Here is a 25,425-nt window from a genome sequence, read left to right as displayed (position 1 = left end):
CGCGGGTCCTCATCATGCCCGGTGCCATGCAATCAACGCCAAACCCGGAAGTAAACTGATAACGAGGTGGCTGCATTAAAATACCACAGACAGAAACTTCTTCCAAGTTCCGCTCCCGATATCACCACTGCCCCCCGCCTCCCCGCACCCACCCACCCCACTACCCCCAGCTCCGAACGCGTCTCCGAGTTATTATCGGGGCCATCGAGACATACGAACAGGAGGAGGCCATTTAGCCCCTAGAGCCTGTTTCGCTTTTCAATTAGACCATGGCTTATCTGTATCTTAATCCCACCTACCAGCTTTGGTTCCCTAACCCTAAACACCCTTGCCTAACAAAAATCGAGCAATCTCAGTTTTGAAATTTTCTATTGACCTCCAGCCTCAACAGCTTTTTGGGGAGAGAGTTCCAGATTTCCACTAAAACAAAAGCAAAATATTCTAGCTGCAGGAATTCTGAAATAAAAACACAAAATGCTGGAAATACTCAGCAGGTCAGGCAGCATCTGTGGAGAGAGAAGCAGAGTTAACGTTTCAGCTCGATGACCTTTCATCTCTCACCACAGAAGCAACCTGGCATTTCCAGCATTTGCTGTTTTTGTTCCAGAATTCCCCTCTCAGCACTGAGTGTCCCTCGGGGATCAGGGTCTGGGGGCTTGACTTACCCAGCCTTTGGGAAAACTCGTAGAAGCTCTTCAGCTTGCCAACTAGTGGGCACACGGCATCCCACGCCTTCTGCTGCATCTGCCCATCACTGGGGTTCTGTATGGCCTAGAAACACAGTGTTACCAGAGTTAGACTGACCGGCCTGGTGGAGTGGCTCCTGAGTTAGACCGACCGGCCTGGCAGTGTGGCTCCAGAGTTAGACTGACCAGCCTGGCAGTGTGGCTCCAGGGTTAGACTGACCGGCCTGGTGGAGTGGCTCCTGAGTTAGACCGACCAACCTGGCAGTGTGGCTCCAGAGTTAGACTGACCAACCTGGCAGTGTGGCTCCAGAGTTAGACTGACCAACCTGGCAGTGTGGCTCCAGAGTTAGACTGACCGGCCTGGTAGAGTGGCTCCTGAGTTAGACTGACCAACCTGGCAGTGTGGCTCCAGAGTTAGACTGACCAACCTGGCAGTGTGGCTCCAGAGTTAGACTGACCAACCTGGCAGTGTGGCTCCTGGGTTAGACCGACCAACCTGGCAGTGTGGCTCCAGAGTTAGACTGACGAACCTGGCAGTGTGGCTCCAGAGTTAGACTGACCGGCCTGGCAGTGTGGCTCCAGAGTTAGACTGACCGGCCTGGTAGAGTGGCTCCTGAGTTAGACCGACCAACCTGGCAGTGTGGCTCCAGAGTTAGACTGACCAACCTGGCAGTGTGGCTCCAGAGTTAGACTGACCAACCTGGCAGTGTGGCTCCAGAGTTAGACTGACCGACCTGGCAGTGTGGCTCCAGAGTTAGACTGACCGACCTGGCAGTGTGACTCCAGAGTTAGACTGACCGACCTGGCAGTGTGGCTCCAGAGTTAGACCGACCAACCTGGCAGTGTGGCTCCAGAGTTAGACTGACCGACCTGGCAGTGTGGCTCCAGAGTTAGACTGGCCGGCCTGGCAGTGTGGCTCCAGAGTTAGACTGGCCGGTCTGGCAGTGTGGCTCCAGAGTTAGACTGACCGGCCTGGCAGTGTGGCTCCAGAGTTAGACTGACCGACCTGGCAGTGTGGCTCCAGAGTTAGACTGACCGGCCTGGCAGTGTGGCTCCAGAGTTAGACTGACCGACCTGGCAGTGTGGCTCCAGAGTTAGACTGACCGACCTGGCAGTGTGACTCCAGAGTTAGACTGACCGACCTGGCAGTGTGGCTCCAGAGTTAGACCGACCAACCTGGCAGTGTGGCTCCAGAGTTAGACTGACCGACCTGGCAGTGTGGCTCCAGAGTTAGACTGACCGACCTGGCAGTGTGGCTCCAGAGTTAGACTGACCGACCTGGCAGTGTGACTCCAGAGTTAGACTGACCGACCTGGCAGTGTGGCTCCAGAGTTAGACTGACCAACCTGGCAGTGTGGCTCCAGAGTTAGACTGACCGACCTGGCAGTGTGGCTCCAGAGTTAGACTGACCGACCTGGCAGTGTGACTCCAGAGTTAGACTGACCGACCTGGCAGTGTGACTCCAGAGTTAGACTGACCGACCTGGCAGTGTGGCTCCAGAGTTAGACTGACCAACCTGGCAGTGTGGCTCCAGAGTTAGACTGACCGGCCTGGCAGTGTGGCTCCAGAGTTAGACTGACCGACCTGGCAGTGTGGCTCCAGAGTTAGACTGACCGACCTGGCAGTGTGGCTCCAGAGTTAGACTGACCAACCTGGCAGTGTGACTCCAGAGTTAGACCGACCAACCTGGCAGTGTGGCTCCAGAGTTAGACTGACCGACCTGGCAGTGTGGCTCCAGAGTTAGACTGGCCGGCCTGGCAGTGTGGCTCCAGAGTTAGACTGACCAACCTGGCAGTGTGGCTCCAGAGTTAGACTGACCAACCTGGCAGTGTGGCTCCAGAGTTAGACTGGCCGGTCTGGCAGTGTGGCTCCAGAGTTAGACTGACCGGCCTGGCAGTGTGGCTCCAGAGTTAGACTGACCGACCTGGCAGTGTGGCTCCAGAGTTAGACTGACCGACCTGGCAGTGTGGTTCCAGAGTTAGACTGACCGACCTGGCAGTGTGGCTCCAGAGTTAGACTGACCGACCTGGCAGTGTGGCTCCAGAGTTAGACCGACCAACCTGGCAGTGTGGCTCCAGAGTTAGACCGACCAACCTGGCAGTGTGGCTCCAGAGTTAGACTGACCGGCCTGGCAGTGTGGCTCCAGAGTTAGACTGACCAATCTGGCAGTGTGGCTCCAGAGTTAGACTGACCAACCTGGCAGTGTGGCTCCAGAGTTAGACTGACCAACCTGGCAGTGTGGCTCCAGAGTTAGACCGACCAACCTGGCAGTGTGGCTCCAGAGTTAGACTGGCCGGCCTGGCAGAGTGGCTCCAGAGTTAGACCGACCAACCTGGCAGTGTGGCTCCAGAGTTAGACCGACCAACCTGGCAGTGTGGCTCCAGAGTTAGACTGACCGACCTGGCAGTGTGGCTCCAGAGTTAGACTGACCGGCCTGGCAGTGTGGCTCCAGAGTTAGACTGACCGACCAATCTGGCAGTGTGGCTCCAGAGTTAGACCGACCAACCTGGCAGTGTGGCTCCAGAGTTAGACTGACCGACCAATCTGGCAGTGTGGCTCCAGAGTTAGACCGACCAACCTGGCAGTGTGGCTCCAGAGTTAGACCGACCAACCTGGCAGTGTGGCTCCAGGGTTAGACTGACCGGCCTGGCAGTGTGGCTCCAGAGTTAGACTGACCGACCTGGCAGTGTGGCTCCAGAGTTAGACTGACCGGCCTGGCAGTGTGGCTCCAGAGTTAGACTGACCGACCAATCTGGCAGTGTGGCTCCAGAGTTAGACTGACCGGCCTGGCAGAGTGGCTCCAGAGTTAGACCGACCAACCTGGCAGTGTGGCTCCAGAGTTAGACCGACCAACCTGGCAGTGTGGCTCCAGAGTTAGACCGACCAACCTGGCAGTGTGGCTCCAGAGTTAGACCGACCAACCTGGCAGTGTGGCTCCAGAGTTAGACCGACCAACCTGGCAGTGTGGCTCCAGAGTTAGACCGACCAACCTGGCAGTGTGGCTCCAGAGTTAGACCGACCAACCTGGCAGTGTGGCTCCAGAGTTAGACCAACCAACCTGGCAGTGTGGCTCCAGAGTTAGACCGACCAACCTGGCAGTGTGGCTCCAGAGTTAGACCGACCAACCTGGCAGTGTGGCTCCAGAGTGAGACCGACCAACCTGGCAGTGTGGCTCCAGAGTTAGACTGACCAACCTGGCAGTGTGGCTCCAGAGTTAGACTGACCGGCCTGGCAGTGTGGCTCCAGAGTGAGACCGACCAACCTGGCAGTGTGGCTCCAGAGTTAGACTGACCGACCTGGCAGTGTGGCTCCAGAGTTAGACTGACCGACCTGGCAGTGTGGCTCCAGAGTTAGACTGACCGACCTGGCAGTGTGGCTCCAGAGTTAGACTGACCGACCTGGCAGTGTGGCTCCAGAGTTAGACCGACCAACCTGGCAGTGTGGTTCCAGAGTTAGACCGACCAACCTGGCAGTGTGGCTCCAGAGTTAGACCGACCAACCTGGCAGTGTGGCTCCAGAGTTAGACTGGCCGGTCTGGCAGTGTGGCTCCAGAGTGAGACCGACCAACCTGGCAGTGTGGCTCCAGAGTTAGACTGACCGACCTGGCAGTGTGGCTCCAGAGTTAGACTGACCGACCTGGCAGTGTGGCTCCAGAGTTAGACTGACCAACCTGGCAGTGTGGCTCCAGAGTTAGACCGACCAACCTGGCAGTGTGGCTCCAGAGTTAGACTGACCGACCTGGCAGTGTGGCTCCAGAGTTAGACTGACCGACCTGGCAGTGTGGCTCCAGAGTTAGACCGACCAACCTGGCAGTGTGGCTCCAGAGTTAGACTGACCGACCTGGCAGTGTGGCTCCAGAGTTAGACCGACCAACCTGGCAGTGTGGCTCCAGAGTTAGACTGACCGACCTGGCAGTGTGGCTCCAGAGTTAGACCGACCAACCTGGCAGTGTGGCTCCAGAGTTAGACTGACCGACCTGGCAGTGTGGCTCCAGAGTTAGACTGACCAACCTGGCAGTGTGGCTCCAGAGTTAGACCGACCAACCTGGCAGTGTGGCTCCAGAGTTAGACTGACCGACCTGGCAGTGTGGCTCCAGAGTTAGACTGACCGACCTGGCAGTGTGGCTCCAGAGTTAGACTGACCGACCTGGCAGTGTGGCTCCAGAGTTAGACTGACCGACCTGGCAGTGTGGCTCCAGAGTTAGACTGACCGACCTGGCAGTGTGGCTCCAGAGTTAGACTGACCAACCTGGCAGTGTGGCTCCAGAGTTAGACCGACCAACCTGGCAGTGTGGCTCCAGAGTTAGACTGACCGACCTGGCAGTGTGGCTCCAGAGTTAGACTGACCGACCTGGCAGTGTGGCTCCAGAGTTAGACCGACCAACCTGGCAGTGTGGCTCCAGAGTTAGACTGACCGACCTGGCAGTGTGGCTCCAGAGTTAGACCGACCAACCTGGCAGTGTGGCTCCAGAGTTAGACTGACCGACCTGGCAGTGTGGCTCCAGAGTTAGACTGACCAACCTGGCAGTGTGGCTCCAGAGTTAGACCGACCAACCTGGCAGTGTGGCTCCAGAGTTAGACTGACCGACCTGGCAGTGTGGCTCCAGAGTTAGACTGACCGACCTGGCAGTGTGGCTCCAGAGTTAGACTGTCATCAGACACAGTTGCCTGGCAATAACATTCCGGGCAGCTGGTGGATTCTCCGAGAGTGAGGGTTGCTCTGGACGATAAACAGTCAAAATAACAATGAATGTCGCCAGAACCTGGAGTAGGGAGAGGGTGGAACTGCGGATTGGGGATCGGGATGGGGGATTGGAAATTGGGATTGAGATTGGGGATAGTGGACTGGGATTGGGATTGGGGTTCAGGATTGGGGATCGGGAGTTGGGGATCGGGATTGGGGATCATGGATTGGGATTGGGGACTGGGGATTGGGGATCGGGAATCGGGGATCGGGATTGGGATTGGGATCATGGATTGGGATTGAGGATCGGGATTGAGGTTTGGCGATTTGGGATTGGGATGGGGATTAGGATCGGGGATTGGAGATTGGTATTGGGGACTTGGGATTGGGGATCGGGGATTGGGATTGGGGTTTGGCGATTTGGGATTGGGATGGGGATTGGGATTGGGGATCGGGGATTGGAGATTGGGATTGGGGACTGTGGACTAGGGGTTTGTGTTGTTGTCTAGGTTGGGGTCTGGGCTGGGGTTGCTCTCCACTCGATGCTGAAATGTGCCTCTTACCTGGCGGATCTCTTGCCCGGCCCCAGTGTAGACCTGGAGCTGTGCCAGGATGTCCCGAGCTTCCTCCAGGGCCGTATTCACCTGGTTCCACAGCTCAGCCTCCATCTCTGTTGGTTGTGCATCTATAAAGCAGAAAAAGAAGAGCATTAGAATGTGGCCTGGCACCAATCCTGACCTGACCCTCACCAATAGGAACAGGAGTAGGCCATTCGGCCCCTCAGGCCTACTCCGCCATTCTATGAGATCAGTGGCCGATCTGTACCCTAACTCCATTTAGCTCCACATCCCTCAATTCTCTTACCAAACAAAAATCTATTGACAACAAAAGCAAAATATTGCGAATGTTGAAAATCTGCAATAAAACAGGAAGTGTTGGAAATACTCAGCAGGTCAGGCATCATCTGTGGAAAGAGAAACAGAGTTAACGTTTCAGATCAATGACCTTTTGTCAGAACTGGGAAAGTTAGGGATGTAACAGGTTTTATGCAAGTGCAGGGGCAGGGAAAGGGGGGAGGACAGGAAAGAACAAAAGGGAAGGTCTGTGATAGGCTGGAAGGCGGGAGAGATTAAAAGACAAAAGTTATGATGGTGCAAGGCAAAAGGAGATGGTAATGGGACAAGTAAAGAAACAAAACCTGGGTCTAGAGGAGATGTAAATGACCACAACAGAATCATTACTAACAGCTGCTGTCCGAAAAACTGGGAGCAGTGGTTATGATCTGAATTTATTAACTCAGTGATGAGTCCGGAAAGTTCTAAAATGCCTGATCGAAAGATGAGGTGCTGTTCCTCGAGCTTCCGTTGAGCTTCATTAGAACAGCATAGGAGGCCAAGGACAGAGAGGTCAGAGTGGGAGTGGGGTGGAGAATTAAAATGGTAAACGACCGGAAGCTCAGGGTCAATGTGGAGGAGACTGCATCACGAGCAGCAAACACAGTTTACTAAACTGAAAGAAGTACAAGTCATTCGCTGATTCACCTAGAGGCAGTGTTTGGGGGCCTTGGATGTGGGAAGGGAGGAGGTGAAAGGGCAGGTGATGCATCTCCTGCGCTTGCATGGAAAGGTGCCGTGCGAAGGGGAGGGAGTGTTGGGGGCGATGGAAGAGTGGACCAGGGTGTCGCGGAGGGAACGGTCCCTTTGGAATGCTGAAAGGGGAGGGGAGGCATTGCGCTGGAGGTGGCGGAAATGGCGCAGGATAAACCATTGAATGTGGTGGCTGGTGGAGCGGAAGGTGAGGACCAAGGGTGGTTCTGGAAGGGAGGGAAGCGGGTGAGAGCGGAAATGCGGGAAATGAGGTGGACATGGTCTTGAAAGAGAGTGGTCTGCACAGAGTGGCCTTAAACAGAGTGCTTCTAAACAGAGTGTTAAAGTTGGGAATTTGGAGAGAGTGGGAATTCGGAACATGGGGGAAGGAAGTGCTGCTTTTTCTCCAATATTTGTAATGCTTTGTGTTACAGGTAAATACTTAATTTAATCTACACATATCTTCAACTAGGTCAAGTAATTAGTTAAACAACTAAACTACAAGCTAAGTAAATTAAATACATAAACTTTAATTAATTAAATAAATAAAACAAGGTTATAAAGGGATGGCAGTGCAGGCGGTGTGCTGCAACTGCAGCATGTGGGAGTTTGTGCAGAGCATTGTGATCCCGAGCAACCACGTTTGCAGTAAGTGCCTGCATCTTGAGGAACTTCAGCTCAGAGTTGTTGAGCTGGAGTCTGAGGTGCAGAAATTGCAGAGCATCAGGGATGGGGAGAGTTACCTGGACACTTTGATCCAGGAGGTTAGGTAGTGGTACCAGGTCTGATTAGTGGTCAGGGACAGGAGGGTGTGACTGCAACTCAGGCAGGTAAGGGGACCACAGGTGCAGTGCTGGAGGACCCTCAGCCTTTGTCCTTATCCAACATGTATGAGGTTCTTGCTGCCTGTTTGGATGAGGGCAAAGTCTGCAGGGTGGATGAGCAAACTGACCACGGCACCATGGTACAGGAGGCCATTCAAGTGCAGGGAGTGAAGAGGAATGATGTAGTGGTAGGGGACAGTATAGTCCAATACTCAATACCATAATCCCTCCCCAACCGCGGGGATACGCCCTGAAAACCCCCATGGTTAGTAAAACTGCGGTTGGCAAATACAGTATAAATGTTCAAATAACACAATAACAAAAATAGAAAAGCAATAAAACCATGTTATTTACCTTAATCCTAAATTAAAAACCGCGTATTCGCAAAATTCACTGCCGCGGTTGGCAAAAGTTGTCGTAGAGAGGAAACCGTGTATACTTGAAATCCGCATATGGCAAAACCGTGGTTGGGGCGGGATTCCTGTACAATAGAGACTGTTCTCTGTAGCCATGACCGGGAGTTCCGAAGGCTGTGTTGCCTGGCCAGGGTTAAGGATGTCTCCTCATGGCTGGAGAAGAATTTGGAGTGGGAGGGGGGGGATCCAGTTGTCGTGGGCCGCGTAGGAACCAACGAAATAGGTTCAACTTGGAATGAGTCTCTGCTGACAGAGTTTGAGGAGCTAGGGTCCAAATTAAAATGCAGAACTTCAAAGGTAATAATATATGGATTGTTACCTGAGCCACGCACAAATTGGCATAGCGACAAGCGGATCAGCGAGTTAAATGCGTGGCTCAAAGAGTGGTGTGGGAGGATGGGGTTTCGATTCATGGGGCACTGGCACCAGTAATGGGGAAAGAGGGAGCTGTTCCATTGGGACAGGCTACACTTAAACCGGGCTGGGACCAGTGTCCTGGTGAAACGAATAACTAGGGCTGTAGATAGGGCATTAAACTAAAAAGGTGGGGGGATGTGTCAGGTGAGGGGAAATTTAGAAATCTAAAGAGAAAGGTCAAGGCAATGGAGCAGTGTAGCAATCTGAGTAAAGATAAGCAGAGTGTGACAGGAAGGGACAGAGAGTGTAACAGTAATAGTGTATCAGCGAATAAGGTAAAAGCAGGGAATAATGGTAAAAAGTTAAATTAAAGGCTCTTTATCTGAATGCATGAAATATTCATAACAAAATAGACAAATTAGCGACACAAATAGAGATAAATGGGTTTGATCTAATAGCCATTACAGTGACGTGGTTGCAAGGTGACCAAGGTTGGGAACTAAATATTCCAGGGTATTTGACGTTTCGAAAAGACAAGCAAAATGGAAAATGAGGGGTGGGGGTAGCCCTGATAATAAAGGATGACATAAGGACAGTAGAGAGAAAGGATCTTGGCTCGGACGATCAGGAAGTAGAATCAGTATGGGTGGAGATAAGAAATAACAAGGGGCAGAAAACACTGGTGGGAGTAGTTTATAGGTCCCCAAATAGTAGCTATACCATTAGACAGAGCATTAATCAAGAAATAATAGGAGCTTGTAACAAAGGTAATGCAATAATTGTGGAGGACTTTAATCTTCATATAGAACGGGCAAATCAAATTGGCAAAGGTAGTCTGGAGGACCAGTTCATGGAATGCATTCGGGACTGTTTCCCAGAACAATACGTTGTGGAACCAACCAAGGAACAGGCTATTTTAGATTTGTTTTGTGTAATGAGACAGTAGTCTCGTAGTAAAGGATCCTCTGGGGCAGAGTGATCATAATATGGTAAAATTTCACATTGAGTTGGATAGTGAAATACTTCAGTCAGAAATGAGAGTCTTAAAATTAAATAAAGCCAATTACATAGGTATGAGGGGCGCGTTGGCTAAGGTAGATTGGGAAATTAGATTAAAAGGTATGACAGTAGATAAGCAGTGGCAAACATTTAAAGAAATACTCCAAAATTCTCAATGTATATACATTCCATTGACAAATAAAAACTCCACGGGGAAAGTGATCCATCCGTGACTAACTAAAGAAGTTAAGGATAGGATTAGATCAAAAGAGGCTTATAATTTTGCGAAGAATAGTAGTAAGCCTGAGGATTGGGAGAGCTTTAGAAACCAGCAAAGGATGACCAAAAAATTGATATAAAGGGAGAAAATAGAATGAGTGTTGTTATGAATCTTATGATCCATGAAGAAAGACTCATGAAATAACACTGGACGGCCAGCTGGTGGCACCGTCCAAGGAGTATAAATACTTGGGCGTGGGCCCAGCTTGCCCAGGACATTGTGTAAACAGGAACTAGTGAAAGATAACTAGACCTCCATGTTCTGAAAAAAGTTGATTAAAGCCTTGCTTTATACTCGAATCAAATGCGTAGTGAGTTTTATCATGTCAAGTGTAAACTAGCAAGAAATATAAAAACCGATTGTAAGAGCTTCTACAAGTATGTAAAAAGGAAGAGAGTAGCAAAATTAAGTTTGGTCCCTCAGAGGCCGAGACAGGGGAAATTATAATGGGAATAAGGAAATGGCAGAGACTTCAAACAAATATTTTGTATCTGTTTTCACAAAAGAAGACACAAAAAGCATACCAAAAATAGTGGACAGTTGTGAATCTTTGTGAATGCTGAATCGTTGAGTATATTCAAGGCTGAGATCGATAGATTTTTGGACTCTCGGAGAATCGAGGGATATGGGGATCGGGCGGGAAAGTGGAGTTGAGGTCGACGATCAGCACGATCTTATTGAATGGCGGAGCAGGCTCGAGGGGCCATAATGGCCGACTCCTGCTCCTAATTCTTATGTTCTTATTTTCTTATGATAGCTCCAATGACCCCCAGCATCCACAGCCTTTTGAGGGAGAGAGTTCCAGATTTCCACTGCCCTTTGTGTGAAGGAGTGCTTCCTGACATCACCCCAAATGGCCTGGCTCTAATGTTAAGATGATGTGCCAAACATGGAGTAACCTGAGCCAATCTGAACCAAACTAGCAACTACATGTGCCACACCTGGACAACCTTGGCTAACATTTACCAAACCATGGCCAACCTAGGCCAAACTCGCACTAACCTGGGAAAACGTGGACTGATCCGAGTGAACGCAAAGGAATTTGGGCCAAATCTGGAGCAAGATTTTCATTGTGAATATAACAACAATAATAATTGTTTGCATTTATATAGCGCCTTTAATGAAGTAAAACATCCCAAGGCACTGCACAGGAGCGTTATCAAATCAAATTTGACACCAAGCCACATAAGGAGATATTAGGGCAGGTGACCAAAAGCTTGGTCAAAGAGGAAAATTTTAAGGAGCGTCTTAAAGGAGGAGAGGCAAAGAGGTTTACAGAGGGAATTTCAGACCTTAGATCCTAGCCAACTGAATGCATGGCCGTCAATGGTAGACAGATGAAAATTGGGGATACGCAAGGGACCAGAATTGGAGTAGCGCAGAGCTCTAGTGGGTCATAGGGCTGGAGGAGGTTACAGAGGTAGGGAGGGGCAAGGCCATGGAGGAGTTTGAAAACAAGGATAAGAATTTTTAACTCGAGGCATTGCCAGACTGGGAGCCAATGTAGGTCAGTGAGAACATGGATGATGGGTGAATGGGAATTAGAACATAAGAACATAAGAAATAGAAGCAGGAGGAGGCCATTTGGCCCTTTGAGCCTGCTCCGCCATTCAATAAGATCACGGCTGATCTTCTACCTTAACTCCACCTTCCCGCACTATCCCCATATCCCTTAATTCCCTTAGTTCCCAAAAATTTATCGACCTCTGTCTTGAATGCACTGAACGACTGAGCATCCACAGCTCTCTGGGGTAGAGAATTCCAAAGATTCACCACCCTCTGAGTGAAGAAATTTCTCCTCATCTCAGTTCTAAATGACTGACCCCTTATTCTGAGACTGTGACCCCCTAGTTCTAGACTCCCCAGACAGGGAAAACATCCTCCCAACATCTATCCTGTCAAGCCCCTTAAGAATTTTATATGTTTCAATGAGATCACTTCTCATTCTTCCAAACTCTAGGTGATATAGGCCTAGGGGCAATCCCCTCATCCCAGGAACCAGTCGAGTGAACCTTTGTTGCACTCCTCTAAGGCACGTATGTCTTTTCTTAGGTAAGGAGACCAGAACTGTACACAATACTCCAGGTGTGGCCTCACCAATGCGCTGTATAATTGTAGTAAGACTTCTTTACTCTTATACAAGAAACTCTCATTTAAACGGCACCTAAATATCCGGAATTCTCTATTAACCGGCAAATTTCTCACTCCGAAAACAACACCTCAATAACCGGCAATGTTGCCGAGTCCGAGTCTCCCGCAGTGGCCGAGTTAGTCAGTGGAGGTAGTTCTCCAAACTGCCACTACTCGGCTTCTTGGCGCTGTCGGAAGTCCGAACACCTCAATAACAGGAGTCTGACTCTCCCGCGCTGCCAGTAGTCTCTTCTGATCCACCATTTTACAGGGGTACTGTGTGTCTCCCGCGCTGCTGGTAGTCTCTTCTGATCCGCCATTTTACAGGGGTACTGTGTGTCTCCCACGCTGCTGGTAGTCATTGCATTGCATTACCCTCAACTGGCAGTACTGTACTTAATCAAGCATCTTCCACCATCCATTTAACACAACATTCTGTAGGTGAGTACCCAATTACTGTAAACTGCACATTTCTTGATTTTTTTTATTTTTCTTCGTTAAAAATAGACTCGGTAGATAACCCTCTCTGTCATCCGGAAATTTTGATAAAGCGGGAACGTGCTGGTCCCATCGGTGCCGGATACCAAAGAGTTTCCTATACTCTAATCCCTTTGTAACAAAAGCTAACATACCATTTGCTTTCCTAATTGCTTGCTGTACCTGCATGTTAACTTTCTGTGATTCGTGTACAAGGACGCCCAGGTCCCTCTGAATGCAAACATTGCCCAGTCTCTCACCATTCAAAAAATTCTGCTTTTTTGTTTATCCTACCAAAGTGAATAACTTCACAGTTCCCCACATTGTATTCCATTTGCCATGTTCTTGCCCATGCAGTCAACCTGTTTATATCTCTTTGCGTGCTCCTCACAGCTTACTTTCCCACCTAACTCTGTATCATCAGCAAATTTGGATATGTTACACTCAGTCTCTTCATCTAAGTCATTAATATAGATTGTAAATAGCTCAGGGCCAAGCACTGATCCTTGCAGCACCCCGCTAGTTACAGCCTGCCAACCTGAAAAAGTCCCGTTTATTTCCACTCTCTGTTTTTTGTCCCTTAACCAATCCTCAATCCATACTAATATATTACCCCCAATACCATGAGTCCTAATTTTGTGTAATAACCTCTTGTGTGACACCTTATCGAATGCTTTTTGAAAATCCAAATACACCACATCCACTGGTTCTCCCTTAGAAACATAGGCCTAGAAATTGGGTTTTGGCTTAGCCAGGGCTTTAGCGCCGGAAATTAGTGCCGGCGCTAAGTCCCCTGCGCGCGCCAAAAATTCAGTGGCGCCGCGCCCAAACGGCTGCCGGCGCTACTGAAGGGTCTTAGCACCTGGAAAAGGGCACTAACTGCCGTTTCGCGCTGCAATTCCGGCGCTGCGGCACCCGATGCGGTGCGGCAGGCTGGGGAAGTGCAGGCCTCCTCCTTCCGTTAAGGAGGAGCTGCCTGCACCCGGCCGCGACCCACGCAAATCTGCTTAAAAATGAGCCCGGCACCTCGGACAAGTGCCGGGCTTGCATCTGTTCCGGGGGTGGGGGGGGGAGAGAAGTCCGGGGAGGGAGCTGCGGGCAGGCGGCCAGCGGGAAAGCGGCCGGCCGCCGCGGGGCCTTTAATGCGCCGGCGCTAACTGCAGTAAGGCACCTCTGACAAAACGCTGGTTGCGGCTGCCACGGGCGAGGCGGCCGCAACTCAATTTCGGACTTCGGGCGGGTTACCACGGCAACCGGGACGCTGCGCACACCGATGACGTCATCGGTGCCGGCGCAGCGCTACCGGAGCAACGCCAATTTAGGGCCCCAGGTAATTTCACTACTGGCCATAACTCCGGCGCAAGGCCCTCTAGCGCCTCAAATGAGGCGCTAAGGCTACTGAATTTTCAGCCGATAGAAACACAGAAGATAGGAGCAGGAGTAGGCCATTCGGCCCCTCGGGCCTGCTCCGCCATTCAATGCGATCATGGCTGATCATCCAAATTCAGTACCCGGTCCCTGCTTTCTCCCCATACGCCTTGATCTCTTTAGCCTTGAGAAATATATCCAACTCCTTCTTGAATATATTTAATGAATTGGCCTCTACTGCCTTCTGTGGTAGAGAATTCCACAGGTTCACCACTCTCTGGGTGAAGAAATTCCTCCTCATTTCTGTCCTAAATGGCTTACCCCTTATCCTTAGACTGTGACCCCTGGTTCTGGATTCCCCGACCATCGGGAACATCCTTCCTGCATCTAGTCTGTCCAGTCCTGTTAGAATTTTATAAGTTTCAATAAGATCCCCTCTCATTCTTCTAAACTCCAGTGAGTATAAGCCCAATCGACCCAATCTCTCCTCATACGTCATTCCTGCCATCCCAGGTATCAGCCTGGTGAATCTTCGCTGCACTCCTTCCATGGCAAGAACATCCTTCCTCAGATAAGGCGACCAAAACTGCACACAATACTCAAGATGTGGTCTCACCAAGACCCTGTACAACTGCAGCAAGACTTCCTTGCTCCTCTACTCGAATCCTCTCGCTACGAAGGCCAACATACCATTTGCCTTCTTAACCACCTGCTGCACCTGCATGCTTACCTTCAGCGACTGGTGCACAAGGACACCCAGGTCTCGTTGCACTTCCCCTTCTCCCAATCTATTGCCATTCAGATAATAATCTGCCTTCCTGTTTTTGCCACCAAAGTGGATAACCTCACATTTATCCACGTTATATTGCTTCTGCCCAATCACCCAACCTGTCCAAAACACCCTGGAGTTTCTCGGCATCCTCCTCACAGCACACATGCCCACCCAGCTTTGTGTCGTCTGCAAATTTGGAGATATTACATCTAGTTCCCTTGTCTAGATCATTAATATATATTGTGAATAGCTGGGGTCCAAGGACCGATCCCTGCGGTACCCCACTAGTCACTGTCTGCCACTCGGAAAAAGACCCGTTTATTCCAACTCTTTGCTTTCTGTCTGCCAACCAGTTCTCTCTCCAAGTCAGTACCTTGCCCCCAATCCCATGTGCCTTAACTTTACACGCTAATCTCTTAAGCGGGACCTTATCGAAAGCCTTCTGAAAGTCCAAATACACCACATCCACTGGTTCTCCCTTATCTATTTTACCAGTTACATCCTCAAAAAATTCCAGTAGATTAGTCAAGCACGATTTACCCTTTGTAAATCCATGTTGACTTTGTCCGATACTGTCACTGTTTTCCAAGTGCTCTGCTATTACATCTTTTATAATGGACTCTAGCATTTTCCCCACTACCGATGTCAGGCTTACCGGTCTGTAATTCCCCGTTTTCTCTCTCCCACCTTTTTTGAATAGTGGGGTAACATTAGCTACCCTCCAATCCATGGGTACTGTTCCAGATTCCATCGAATGTTGGAAGGTGATCAGCAATGCATCTACTATTTCTAGGGCCACTTCCTTAAGTACCCTAGGATGTAGATTATCAGGCCCTGGGGATTTATCGGCCTTCAATCCCATCAATTTCCTTAACACCATTTCCCTACAAATACGGATTTCTTTCAGTTCCTCCCTTTCATCAGACCCTATGTTCCCCGACATCTCTGGGAGGTTATTTTTGTCCTCCTTTGTGAAGACAGAACCAAAATATATATTTAATTGGTCTGCCATTTCTTTGTTCCCCATTATAAATTCCCCTGATTCTGACTGCAAGGGACCTACGCTTGACTTCACCAATCTTTTTCTCTTCACATATCTATAAAAGCTTTTACAGTCAGTTTTTATGTTCCCTGAAAGCTTACTCTCATATTCTATTTTCCATCCTACTAGTTACATCTTCGAAATACTCTAACAGATTTGTCAAACATGATTTCCCTTTCATAAAACCATGTTGACTCTGCCTAATCATATTACGATTTTCTAAGTACCCTATTACCATGTCCCTAATAATAGGTTCTAGTATTTTGCCTCCTACTGATGTCAGGCTAACTGGCCTATAGTTCCCTGTTTTCTCTCTTCCTCCTTTCTTAAATAGCGGGGTTATGTTTGCTACCTTCCAATCCTAGGGACTGTTCTAGAATCTAGGGAATTCTGGAAGATTAATACCAGTGCATCCACTATCTCTCAGATACCTCTTTTAAAACTCTAGGATGCAGTTCGTCAGGTCCAGGGGATTTTTCGCTACTTAGTCCCATTAATTTCTCCAGTACTATGTCTTTACTTATACTGATTTCTTTAAGTTCCTCATTCTCTCTAGACCCTTGGTTCCCCATTATTTCCGGAATGTTTTTTGTGTCTTCTACAAAAAATATTCTGGAAATAATGGTGAACCAAGGTGCGAGTTAGAACGTGGGCAGCAGTGCTTTGGTTGACCTCAAGTTTACGGAGGGTAGAACGTGGGAGGTCAGCCAGGACAGCATCGGAACATAGGAACAAAGGAACAGGAGGAGGCCATTCAGCCCCTCGAGCTTGTTCAATGAGATCATGGCTGATCTGTGACCTAACTCCATAGGCTTGGTCCATATTCCTCAATACCTTTGGTTAACAGAAAGCTATCAGTCTCCGATTTAAAATTACCAATTGATCTAGCATCAATTGCAGTTTGCAGAAGAGAGTTCCAAACTTCTACCACCCTTTGTGTGTAGAAGTGTTTCCTAATTTCACTCCTGAAAGGTCTGGCTCTAATTTTTAGACTATGCCCCCTAGTCCTAGACTCCCCAACCAGCGGAAATAGTTTCTCTCTATCTACTCTATCTGTTTCCCATTAAATCTTGAAAACTTCAATCAGATCACTCCTTAACCTTCTAAATTCTAAGGAATACAACCCTAATTTGTGTAATAGCTCCTCGTAACTTAACCCTTGAAGTCCGGGTATCATTCTGGTAAACCTACACTGCACTCCCTCCTAGGCCAGTATATCCTTCCTAAGGTGTGGAGCCCAGAACTGCTCACAGTGCTCCAGGTGTGGTCTAACCAGGGTTTTGTACAGCTGCAGCATAACTTCTACCCCCTTGTACTTTAGTCCTCTAGATATAAAGGCCAGCATCCCATTAGCCTTTTTGATTATTTTCTGTACCTGTTCAAGACATTTTAATGATCTATGTACCTGGACCCACAAGTCTCTCTGGACCTCCACTGTTTTTAGCCTTTCACCATTTAGAAAGTCCCCTGTTCGATCCTTTTTAGGTCCAAAGTGGACGACCTCACATTTGCCGTCATTGAAATCCATTTGCCACAGTTTTGCCTATTCACTTAATCTATCAACACCCCTTGGTCATTTTTGGTTCCATCTACACTGCCTACAATGCCGCCTATCTTTGTGTCATCGGCAAATTTGGATATGTGACTTTCTATACCATCATCTAAGTCGTTAATAAATACAGTGAATAGTTCAGGCCCCAACACAGATCCCTGCGGGACACCACTCGTCACCAACTGTCAATTAGAGTACCTGTCCATTATCCCCACTCCCTGTCTCCTGACACTCAGCCAATTTCCTAACCAGGGCTTCTACCCCAGTTAACAGTCTCTTATGTGGGACTTTATCAAATGTCTTCTGGAAGTCCATATAAATAACATCCATAGACATTCCCCTGTCCACTACTTTAGTCACCTCTTCAAAAAATTCAATCAGGTTTGTCAGGCTTGTCCTATCTTTCACACATCCATGCTGGCTCTCTCTGATCAGCTGAAAATTTTCGAGGTGTTCAGTCAACCTATCCTTAATTATAGGCTCTAGTAATTTCACGGCAGCAGATGTTAGGCTAACTGGTCTATAATTCCCAGGTTTCCCTCTCTCGCCATTCTTAAATAGCGGAGTGACATGCACAATTTTCCAATCTAAATGAAAGGTTCCTGAATCGAGAGAACTTTGGAAGATTATAGTTTGGGCATCTACAGTGTGCTCAGCTACTTCCTTTAAAACCCTGGGATGGAAACCACCTGGTCCTGGGGATTTGTCACTCTTTAGTGCCATTATTTTCTTCATTACTGTTATTTTACTTACATTAATTTTATTGAGTCCCTGTCCCCGATTTAGTTTCCTTGGGATTTCCGGTATGTTATCCTCTTCCTCTACTGTAAATACTGACGCAAAGTAATTATTGAACATGTCCGTCATTTCCTCATCATCATTGACAATATCACCGATATCGGTTTTTAAGGGGCCAACATTGCTCCTGACTACCCTCTTTTTCCAATATAATTGTAAAAACAGTGTTGATTTTGATATCCATTGCAAGTTTCCTTACATACTCCCTTTTGTAGCTCTTACCATCTGTTTTGTGACCCTTTGAAAGCGTTGAAATAGTCAAGTCTAGAATTAACAAAGGCATGGATGATGGTTTCAGCTGCAGATGAGCTGAGGCAGGGGCAGAGTCGGGTGATGTTACGGAGGTGGAAGTAGGCGGTCTTGGTGGGAGGGGATGTGCGGTTAGAAGCTCAGCTCAGGGTCCAATAGGACGGCAAGATTATGAACAGTCTGGTTCAGCCCCAGACAGTGGCGGGGATCGAAGACAATGGCTTCGGCCTTCCCAATATTTATTTGGAGAAAATTTCTGCTCATCCAGGATTGGATGTCATCCGAGCTGTGTGACAAATCAGAGACAGTGGAGGGGCCGAGAAAGGTGGTGGTGAGGTAGAGCTGAGTGTTGTCCGTGTATATGTGGAAACTGACGCTGTGTTTTCGGATGATGTCACTGAGAGGCAGCATGTAGATGAGAAATAGGAGGGGGCCAAGGATAGAGGTAATGGTGCGGGGGGTGGGAAGAGAAGCCATTGCAGGAGATTATCTGGCTACGATTAGATAGATAAAAATGGAACCAGGCGAGTGCAGTCCCACCCAGCTGGACTACGGAGGAGAGGCGATGGAGAAAGATTGTGTGGTCAACTGCTGCAGACAGAGCTGCTCGCATGGAACGTAATAGTAAAACAAGAAATGAAATAGTAAAACATGGACTGTAATGGTAAATCATAGTACAACACTTAATGTAACAGTATAACAATGACAGCAATAGTAAAACACGGATGGTAATAGTAAAAAAGGGAATGTAATAGTAAAACACGGATTGAGCGAGACTCAAGATGGCTCCTGGGCAGCCTGCTCCAGGGAGCTCCTCATTGTGCAGCTCTTTCCTTCTCCATCCACTGCTATCCTTTGCCCTTTCTCTTCCAATCTCCTCTCTTCTACTGTTTAAGTTCCCCTGGCTCTAATAGTGGGTACATTTATACCTAAGTACAAATTAACAGCTAGTTTAAACCGCACTGCCCATCCCCTGAACATGCCTGCTCTCTGCTTTTCTCAGTGAGCTCTGGATCCTTTCTCCAATTTGGCTTGCAATTTCCTGGATTTCCCTGGACATCAAGACTACGTTTCTGCACTGGACTACAGTGGACTGCATCGTAACACTCAGCTGCTGTGTCTCGGATCTGCTGCTCTGTTGCTTATATTTTAAAGTAACTTTGATCAGCGTACAGCCCTTCCCCCACCGCTGCTGTTACCTGCTGTGTCTGTGACTGGCCAACTGGTTTTTCAGCTTCAGCTACAGTCTGGTTCCTGGCTAGTATTTCACTCTCCTGTGCCCAAGTACATTTCTCCACCACGTCTGGATCTTATGATGACATCCAACTTCGCTGTCATCTTTCTGCCCCGTAACCGATTCTGCACACCTCCTGGATCTTCATTCCCATGGAAATACCTCCATCAGTGCATCCTCTGATACTCTACCCTTCAAATAACTTCCTGAATTTACTTGCCTGCCACACCTGTCTCCGAACTTTGACAACTGTTTGTCAATACACCATGCTGAATCCACCCTACCTGCCATTACGGAGACGTGGATGCAAAGTGACCAAGGTTGGGAATGAAATATTCCAAGATACTTAACATTTAGAAGGGATAGGCAAAATGGAAAAGGAGGAGGGGTCGCCCTGATAATAAAGGATGGGATAAAGACAGTAGAGAGAAAGGATCTTAGCTCCGAAAATCAAGAAGTAGAATCAGTTTGGGTGGAGCTAAGAAACAGCAAGGGGCAGAAAACATTGGTGGGATTTGTTTATAGGCCCCCAAACAGTAGCTGTAATGTAGGGCAGAGTATAAATCAGGAAATTAGAGGTGCATGTAACAAGGGTCATACAGTGATCATGGGGGACTTTAATCTACATATCGACTGGACAAACCAAATTTGCAGTAATAGTGTGGAGGACAAATTCATGGAATGTATGCAAGATAGTTTTCTAGATCAGTATGTTGAGGAACCAACTAGGGAACAGGTTATTTTAGATCTAGTATTGTGCAATGAGAAAGTGTTAATTAATAACCTTGCAGTAAAGGGGCCTTTAGAGAAGAGTGACCATAATATGATACAATTTTATATTGAGTTTGAAAGTGATTTAGTTAAATCCGAAACTAGGATTTAAATCTAAACAAAGCAAACTACGTAGGTATGAGGGGCGAGTTGGCTAAGGTAGATTGGGAAACTACATTAAAAGGTATGATGGTAGACAAGCAATGGCTAGCATTTAAAGAATTAATATATAATTTACAGCAAATATACATTCCTTTAAGGCATAAAAACCCCACAGGAAAAGTGGTCCAACTGTGGCTAACAAGAGAAGTTAAAGATAGTATTAGATCAAAGGATGAGGCTTATAATGTTGCCAAAAAGAGTAGTAAGGTTGAGAATTGGGAGGATTTTAGAATTCAGCAAAGGAGGATGAAGAAATTGATAAGGAAAGAGAAAAAAGAATATGAGAGTAAATTAGGAAGAGACATAAAAACAGATTGTAAACATTTCTATAGGTATGTAACTAGGAAGAGATTAGAGAACGTAAATGTGGGCCCATTAGAGGCTGAGACAAGAGAAATTATAATGGGTAATAAGGAAATGGCAGAATCATTAACAAATACTTTGTATCTGTCTTCACAGTAGAGGACACAAGAAACATTCTGGAAATAATACGGAACCAAGGGTCTAGAGAGAATGAGGAACTTAAAGAAATCAGTATAAGTAAAGACATAGTACTGGAAAAATGAATGGGACTAAGTAGCGACAAATCCCCTGGACCTGACAACCTGCATCCTAGGGTTTTAAAAGAGGTAGCTGAGAGATAGTGGATGCACTGGTATTAATCTCCCAGAATTCCCTAGATTCTAGAACAGTCCCCAAGGAGTGGAAGGTAGCAAACATAACCCCGCTATTTAAGAAAGGAGGAAGAGAAAAAACAGGGAACTATAGGCCAGCTAGCCAGACATCAGTAGTAGGCAAAATGCTAGAATCTATTATTAGGGACATGGTAACGGGGCACTTAGAAAATTGTAATATGATTAGGCAGAGTCAACATGGTTTTATGAAAGGGAAATTGTGTTGACAAATCTGTTTTTTGAAGATGTAACTAGTAGGATGGATAAGGGAGAATCAGTGGATGTAGTGCCACACAAGAGGTTATTGCACAAAATTAGGACTCATAGTACTGGTGGTAATATATTAGTATGGATTGAGAATTGGTTAATGGACAGAAAACAGAGAGTAGGAATAAACGGGACTTTTTCAGGTTGGCAGGCTATAACTAGCAGGGTACCGCAAGGATCAGTGCTTGGGCCTCAGCTATTCACAATCTATATTAATGACTTAGATGAAGGGACTGAGTGTAACGTATCCCAGTTTGCTGATGATACAAAGTTAGGTGGGAAAGTAAGCTGTGAGGAGGACACAGAGGCTGCAGAGAGATATAGACAGCTTGACTGAGTGGGCAAGAACATGGCAAATGGAATACAATGTGGGGAAGTGTGAAGTTATCCACTTTGGTAGAAAAAACAAAAAAGCAGAATTTTTTTTGAATGGTGAGAGACTGGGAAATGTTTGCACTCAGAGAGACCTGGGTGTCCTTGTACATGAATCACAGAAAGTTAACATGCAGGTACAGCAAGCAATTAGGAAAGCAAATGGTATGTTAGCTTTTGTTACAAAGGGATTAGAGTAAAGAAGTCTTACTACATTTATACAGGGCATTGGTAAGGCCACACCTGGAGTACTGTGTACAGTTCTAGTCTCCTTACCTAAGGAAAGACATACTTGCCTTAGAGGGAGTACAACAAAGGTTCAGTAGACTGGTTCCTGGGATGAGGGGATTGCCCCGATGAGCAGAGATTGAGTAAACAATGCCTATATCCCCTAGAGTTTGGAAGAATGAGAGGTGATCTCATTGAAACATATAAAATTCTTAAGGGGCTTGACAGCGTAGATGATGGGAGGATGTTTCCCCTGTCTGGGGAATCTAGAACACGGGGTCACAGTCTCAGAATAAGGGGTAGGCCATTTCAGACTGAGATGAGGAGAAATTTCTTCACTCAGAGGGTGGCGAATCTTTGGAATTCTCTACCCCAGAGAGCTGTGGAGGCTCAGTCGTTGAGTATATTCAAGACAGAGGTTGGTAAATTTTGGGGAACGAAGGGAATTAAGGGATATGGGGATAGTGCAGGAAGGGGGAGTTGAGGTAGAAGATCAGCCGTGATCTTGTTGAATGGCGGAGCAGGCTCGAAGGGCCAACTGGCCGACTCCTGCTCCTATTTCTTATGTTCTTATACGTCAACTTGATCCCTCCCCGGGATTTCTGACTCTAACTCTGAACTTCCTCCTATTGTCTCCTCTCTATTTCCCGGTTACTACCAGGATATATGTATCCTACTAATTGCTATGTAACCAGGCCTATGTGACTTGAGTTTTCCCTGTAACCATTCACATGCGCATTTTTGCTGCCACTCCAGACCCGAGCCCATCAGTTCTATTTCCACTTTCTTCTTCCTCTTTTTTACTTTTTTCCTCTTTATCTCTCCTAGACCTCTCTCTCCTGTCAATCATGCTGCCTTTCATTTCTCACCTTTCGGGTACTCTTCCCTCCCAAATCCCTGCCACCATCCCAGGCTTGACTCCCTCTTAGATAAGCCTACAGTTTCCCTCAGTGCCTCTCTTCACACCCTTTGACGGGCCGATCAAGGCACTCGTCACTGCCTCCTCATGAGCAGCAATCCCAGCTGCCCCAATCTCCTCCCTGCCCAACTCACCGTCTGCCAGTGGATCAGCTACCACCGACCCTCTCCGCATCTCCTTCATGAATGTCTGTTCACTTGTGAATAAGGCCCTGGCCATCCATGAGCTTATTGTGGATGATTGCATCGACATCATGGCCTTGACGGAAATCTGGCTGAGGGATGATGACACCTTTCCCCCTAAATGAAGCCTCCCCGCCTGGCTATACCTTCTACCACTTGCCCCGCCCAAACCGTCGCGGTGGTGGTGTGGCTCTTATCACCAAATCACACCTTGGGCTGTCCCCCTATTTCTCTGACTCTTTAAGTATTAAGGGGTTTAGCATCCTTGAAAGTAGATAAACTGCCAGGGCCAGATGAAATATATCCGAGACTATTTAAAGAAGCAAGGGAGGAAATTGCAGAGGCTCTGACCATCATTTTCCGATCCTCCCTGGCTACAGGAGTGGTGCCAGAGGATTGGAGAACTACCAACGCTGTACCATTGTTTAAAAAGGGAGGAAGGAATAAACCAAGCAATTACAGGCCAGTTAGTTTAACCTTGGTGGTGGGCAAATTACTCGGATCAATTCTGAGGGACAGTGTAAACCTTCATTTAGAAAGACACAGATTAATCAAGGACAGTCAGCATGGATTTGTTAAGAGAAGGTCATGTCTGACTAACTTGATTGAATTCTTTGAGGCGGTAACAAGGAGGGTCGATGAGGGCAGTGCGTTTGATGTAGTCGACATGGATTTTAGCAAGGCTTTGACAAGGTCCCACATGGCAGGCTGGTCAAAAATGTAAAAGCCCATGGGATCCAAGGGAAAGTGGCAAAGTGGATCCAAAATTGTCTCAGTGGCAGGAAGCAAAGGGTGACGGTTTAGGGGGGTTTTTGCGACTGGAAAGCTGTTTTTTGTGGGGTTCCACAGGGCTCAGTACTCGGTCCCTTACTTTTTGTGGTATATATTAATGATTTAGACTTAAATGTAAGGGGCATGATAAAGAAATTTGCAGATGATACAAAAATTGGCCGTGTGGTTGACAGTGAGGAGGAAAGCCTGAGGCTGCAGGAAGATAGCGATGAACTGGTCAGTTGGGCAGAAAAGTGGCAAATGGAATTCAGTCCAGAAAAGTGTGAGGTAATGGATTTGGGGAGGGGCAACAAAGCAAAGGAATACACAATTAATGGGAGGATACTGAGAGGTGTGGAGGAACAGAGGGACCTTGGAGTGTATGTCGACAGATCCTTAAAGGTAGCAGGGCAGGTCAATAAAGTAGTTAAAAAGGCACATGGAATGCTTTCCTTTATTAGCCGAGGCATAGAATATAAGAGCAGGGAAGTTATGCTCGAACTGTATACAACACTGGTTAGGCCACAGCTTGAGTACTGCATGCAGTTCTGGTCAACACATTACAGGAAGGATGTGATTGCACTGGAGAGGCTGCAGAGGAGATTTACGAGGATGTTGCCAGGAGTGGAAAACTTTAGCTATGAGGAAAGATTGGATAGGCTGGGGTTGTTTTCCTTGGAACAGAGGAGGCTGAGGGGAGATGTATAAAATTATGAGGGGCCCAGATACAGTGGGTAGGAAGGACCTATTTCGATTAGCAGAGGGGTCAAGAACCAGGGGGCACAGATTTAAAGTAGTTGGTAGAATGATTAGAGAGGAGATGAGGAATTTTTTTTTCACCCAGAGGGTGGTGGGGGTCTGGAACTAACTGCCTGAAAGGGTGGTAGAGGCAGAAACCCTCATCACATTTAAAAAATACTTGGATGTGCACTTGAAGAGCCGTAACCTACAGGGCTACGGACCAAGTGCTGGAAGGTGGGATTAGGCTGGGTAGCTCTTTTGCCGACCAGCACGGACTGGATGGGCCGAATGGCCTCCTTTAGTGTCGTAATTTTTCTATGATTCTATGATTCTCCTCCTTTGAGCATCTCAACTTATTCCACCCCTCTCGCTTCTCATTTAAAATTCTCATTCTCTACCGCCCACCCAAGTACCATAAAAATGTTCTCAGTGAGATATCTTCACTGCTTTCCTCCCTCAGCCTCTGCACCGAGCGACTTCTCATCCTCAGTAATTTCAACCTCTATTCATCATGCTCTCTCTCCTCTGAGTTCACTAGCCTCCCATCCTCCCTTAATCTCTCCCTCCATGTAAACTCCCCAACCAATATTCACGGCCACCCCCTCGACCTTGCCATCTCTCATGGCCTCGCTACTCTCATCGTGTCAATCGCAGATAAGGCTATCTCTGACCATTTTCCCGTATCGCTCTTCACCCACATCCCGGTTCCCCCTCCCAACCCTGTGTCCGCCCCTGGAAAAACTCTTTCCCAATTCACTTACAACTGCGCTTTCAAAAATCACACTGTCTAGCCTTTGGCCCTCCATTCACCTCGACATTTCTGCCTATCTGTGCAATCACGCCCTCATCTCCACCTTTAATCCCCTAGTTCCCATTAAAACCATT

The 25,425-nt window shown here is 47.7% G+C and overlaps 1 protein-coding gene across 2 annotated transcripts in view; it reads right to left on the bottom strand.

Annotated features, from left to right (window-relative positions):
* Positions 1 to 519: 519 nt before the first annotated feature.
* The window catches only part of LOC147103059 (CYFIP-related Rac1 interactor B-like), a 39,147-nt gene continuing 14,241 nt past the window's right edge, over positions 520 to 25,425 (bottom strand). For both annotated transcript variants that reach the window (XM_085962334.1, XM_085962333.1), the window contains exons 4-5: positions 5,933 to 6,054; positions 520 to 771 (exon numbers count right to left, since the gene is read on the bottom strand). In XM_085962334.1, coding sequence (XP_085818460.1) covers positions 535 to 771; positions 5,933 to 6,054 — 359 coding nt within the window. In that variant the 3' untranslated portion in view covers positions 520 to 534. The remainder of the gene's footprint in view (positions 772 to 5,932; positions 6,055 to 25,425) is intronic.

The sequence above is a fragment of the Somniosus microcephalus genome, chromosome 20 (assembly GCF_052327205.1).
Source record: "Somniosus microcephalus isolate GS21.2 chromosome 20, FLI_Smic_1.0, whole genome shotgun sequence".
Lineage (NCBI taxonomy): Eukaryota > Metazoa > Chordata > Chondrichthyes > Squaliformes > Somniosidae > Somniosus > Somniosus microcephalus.
This window is presented reverse-complemented; position numbering and strand designations above follow the sequence as displayed.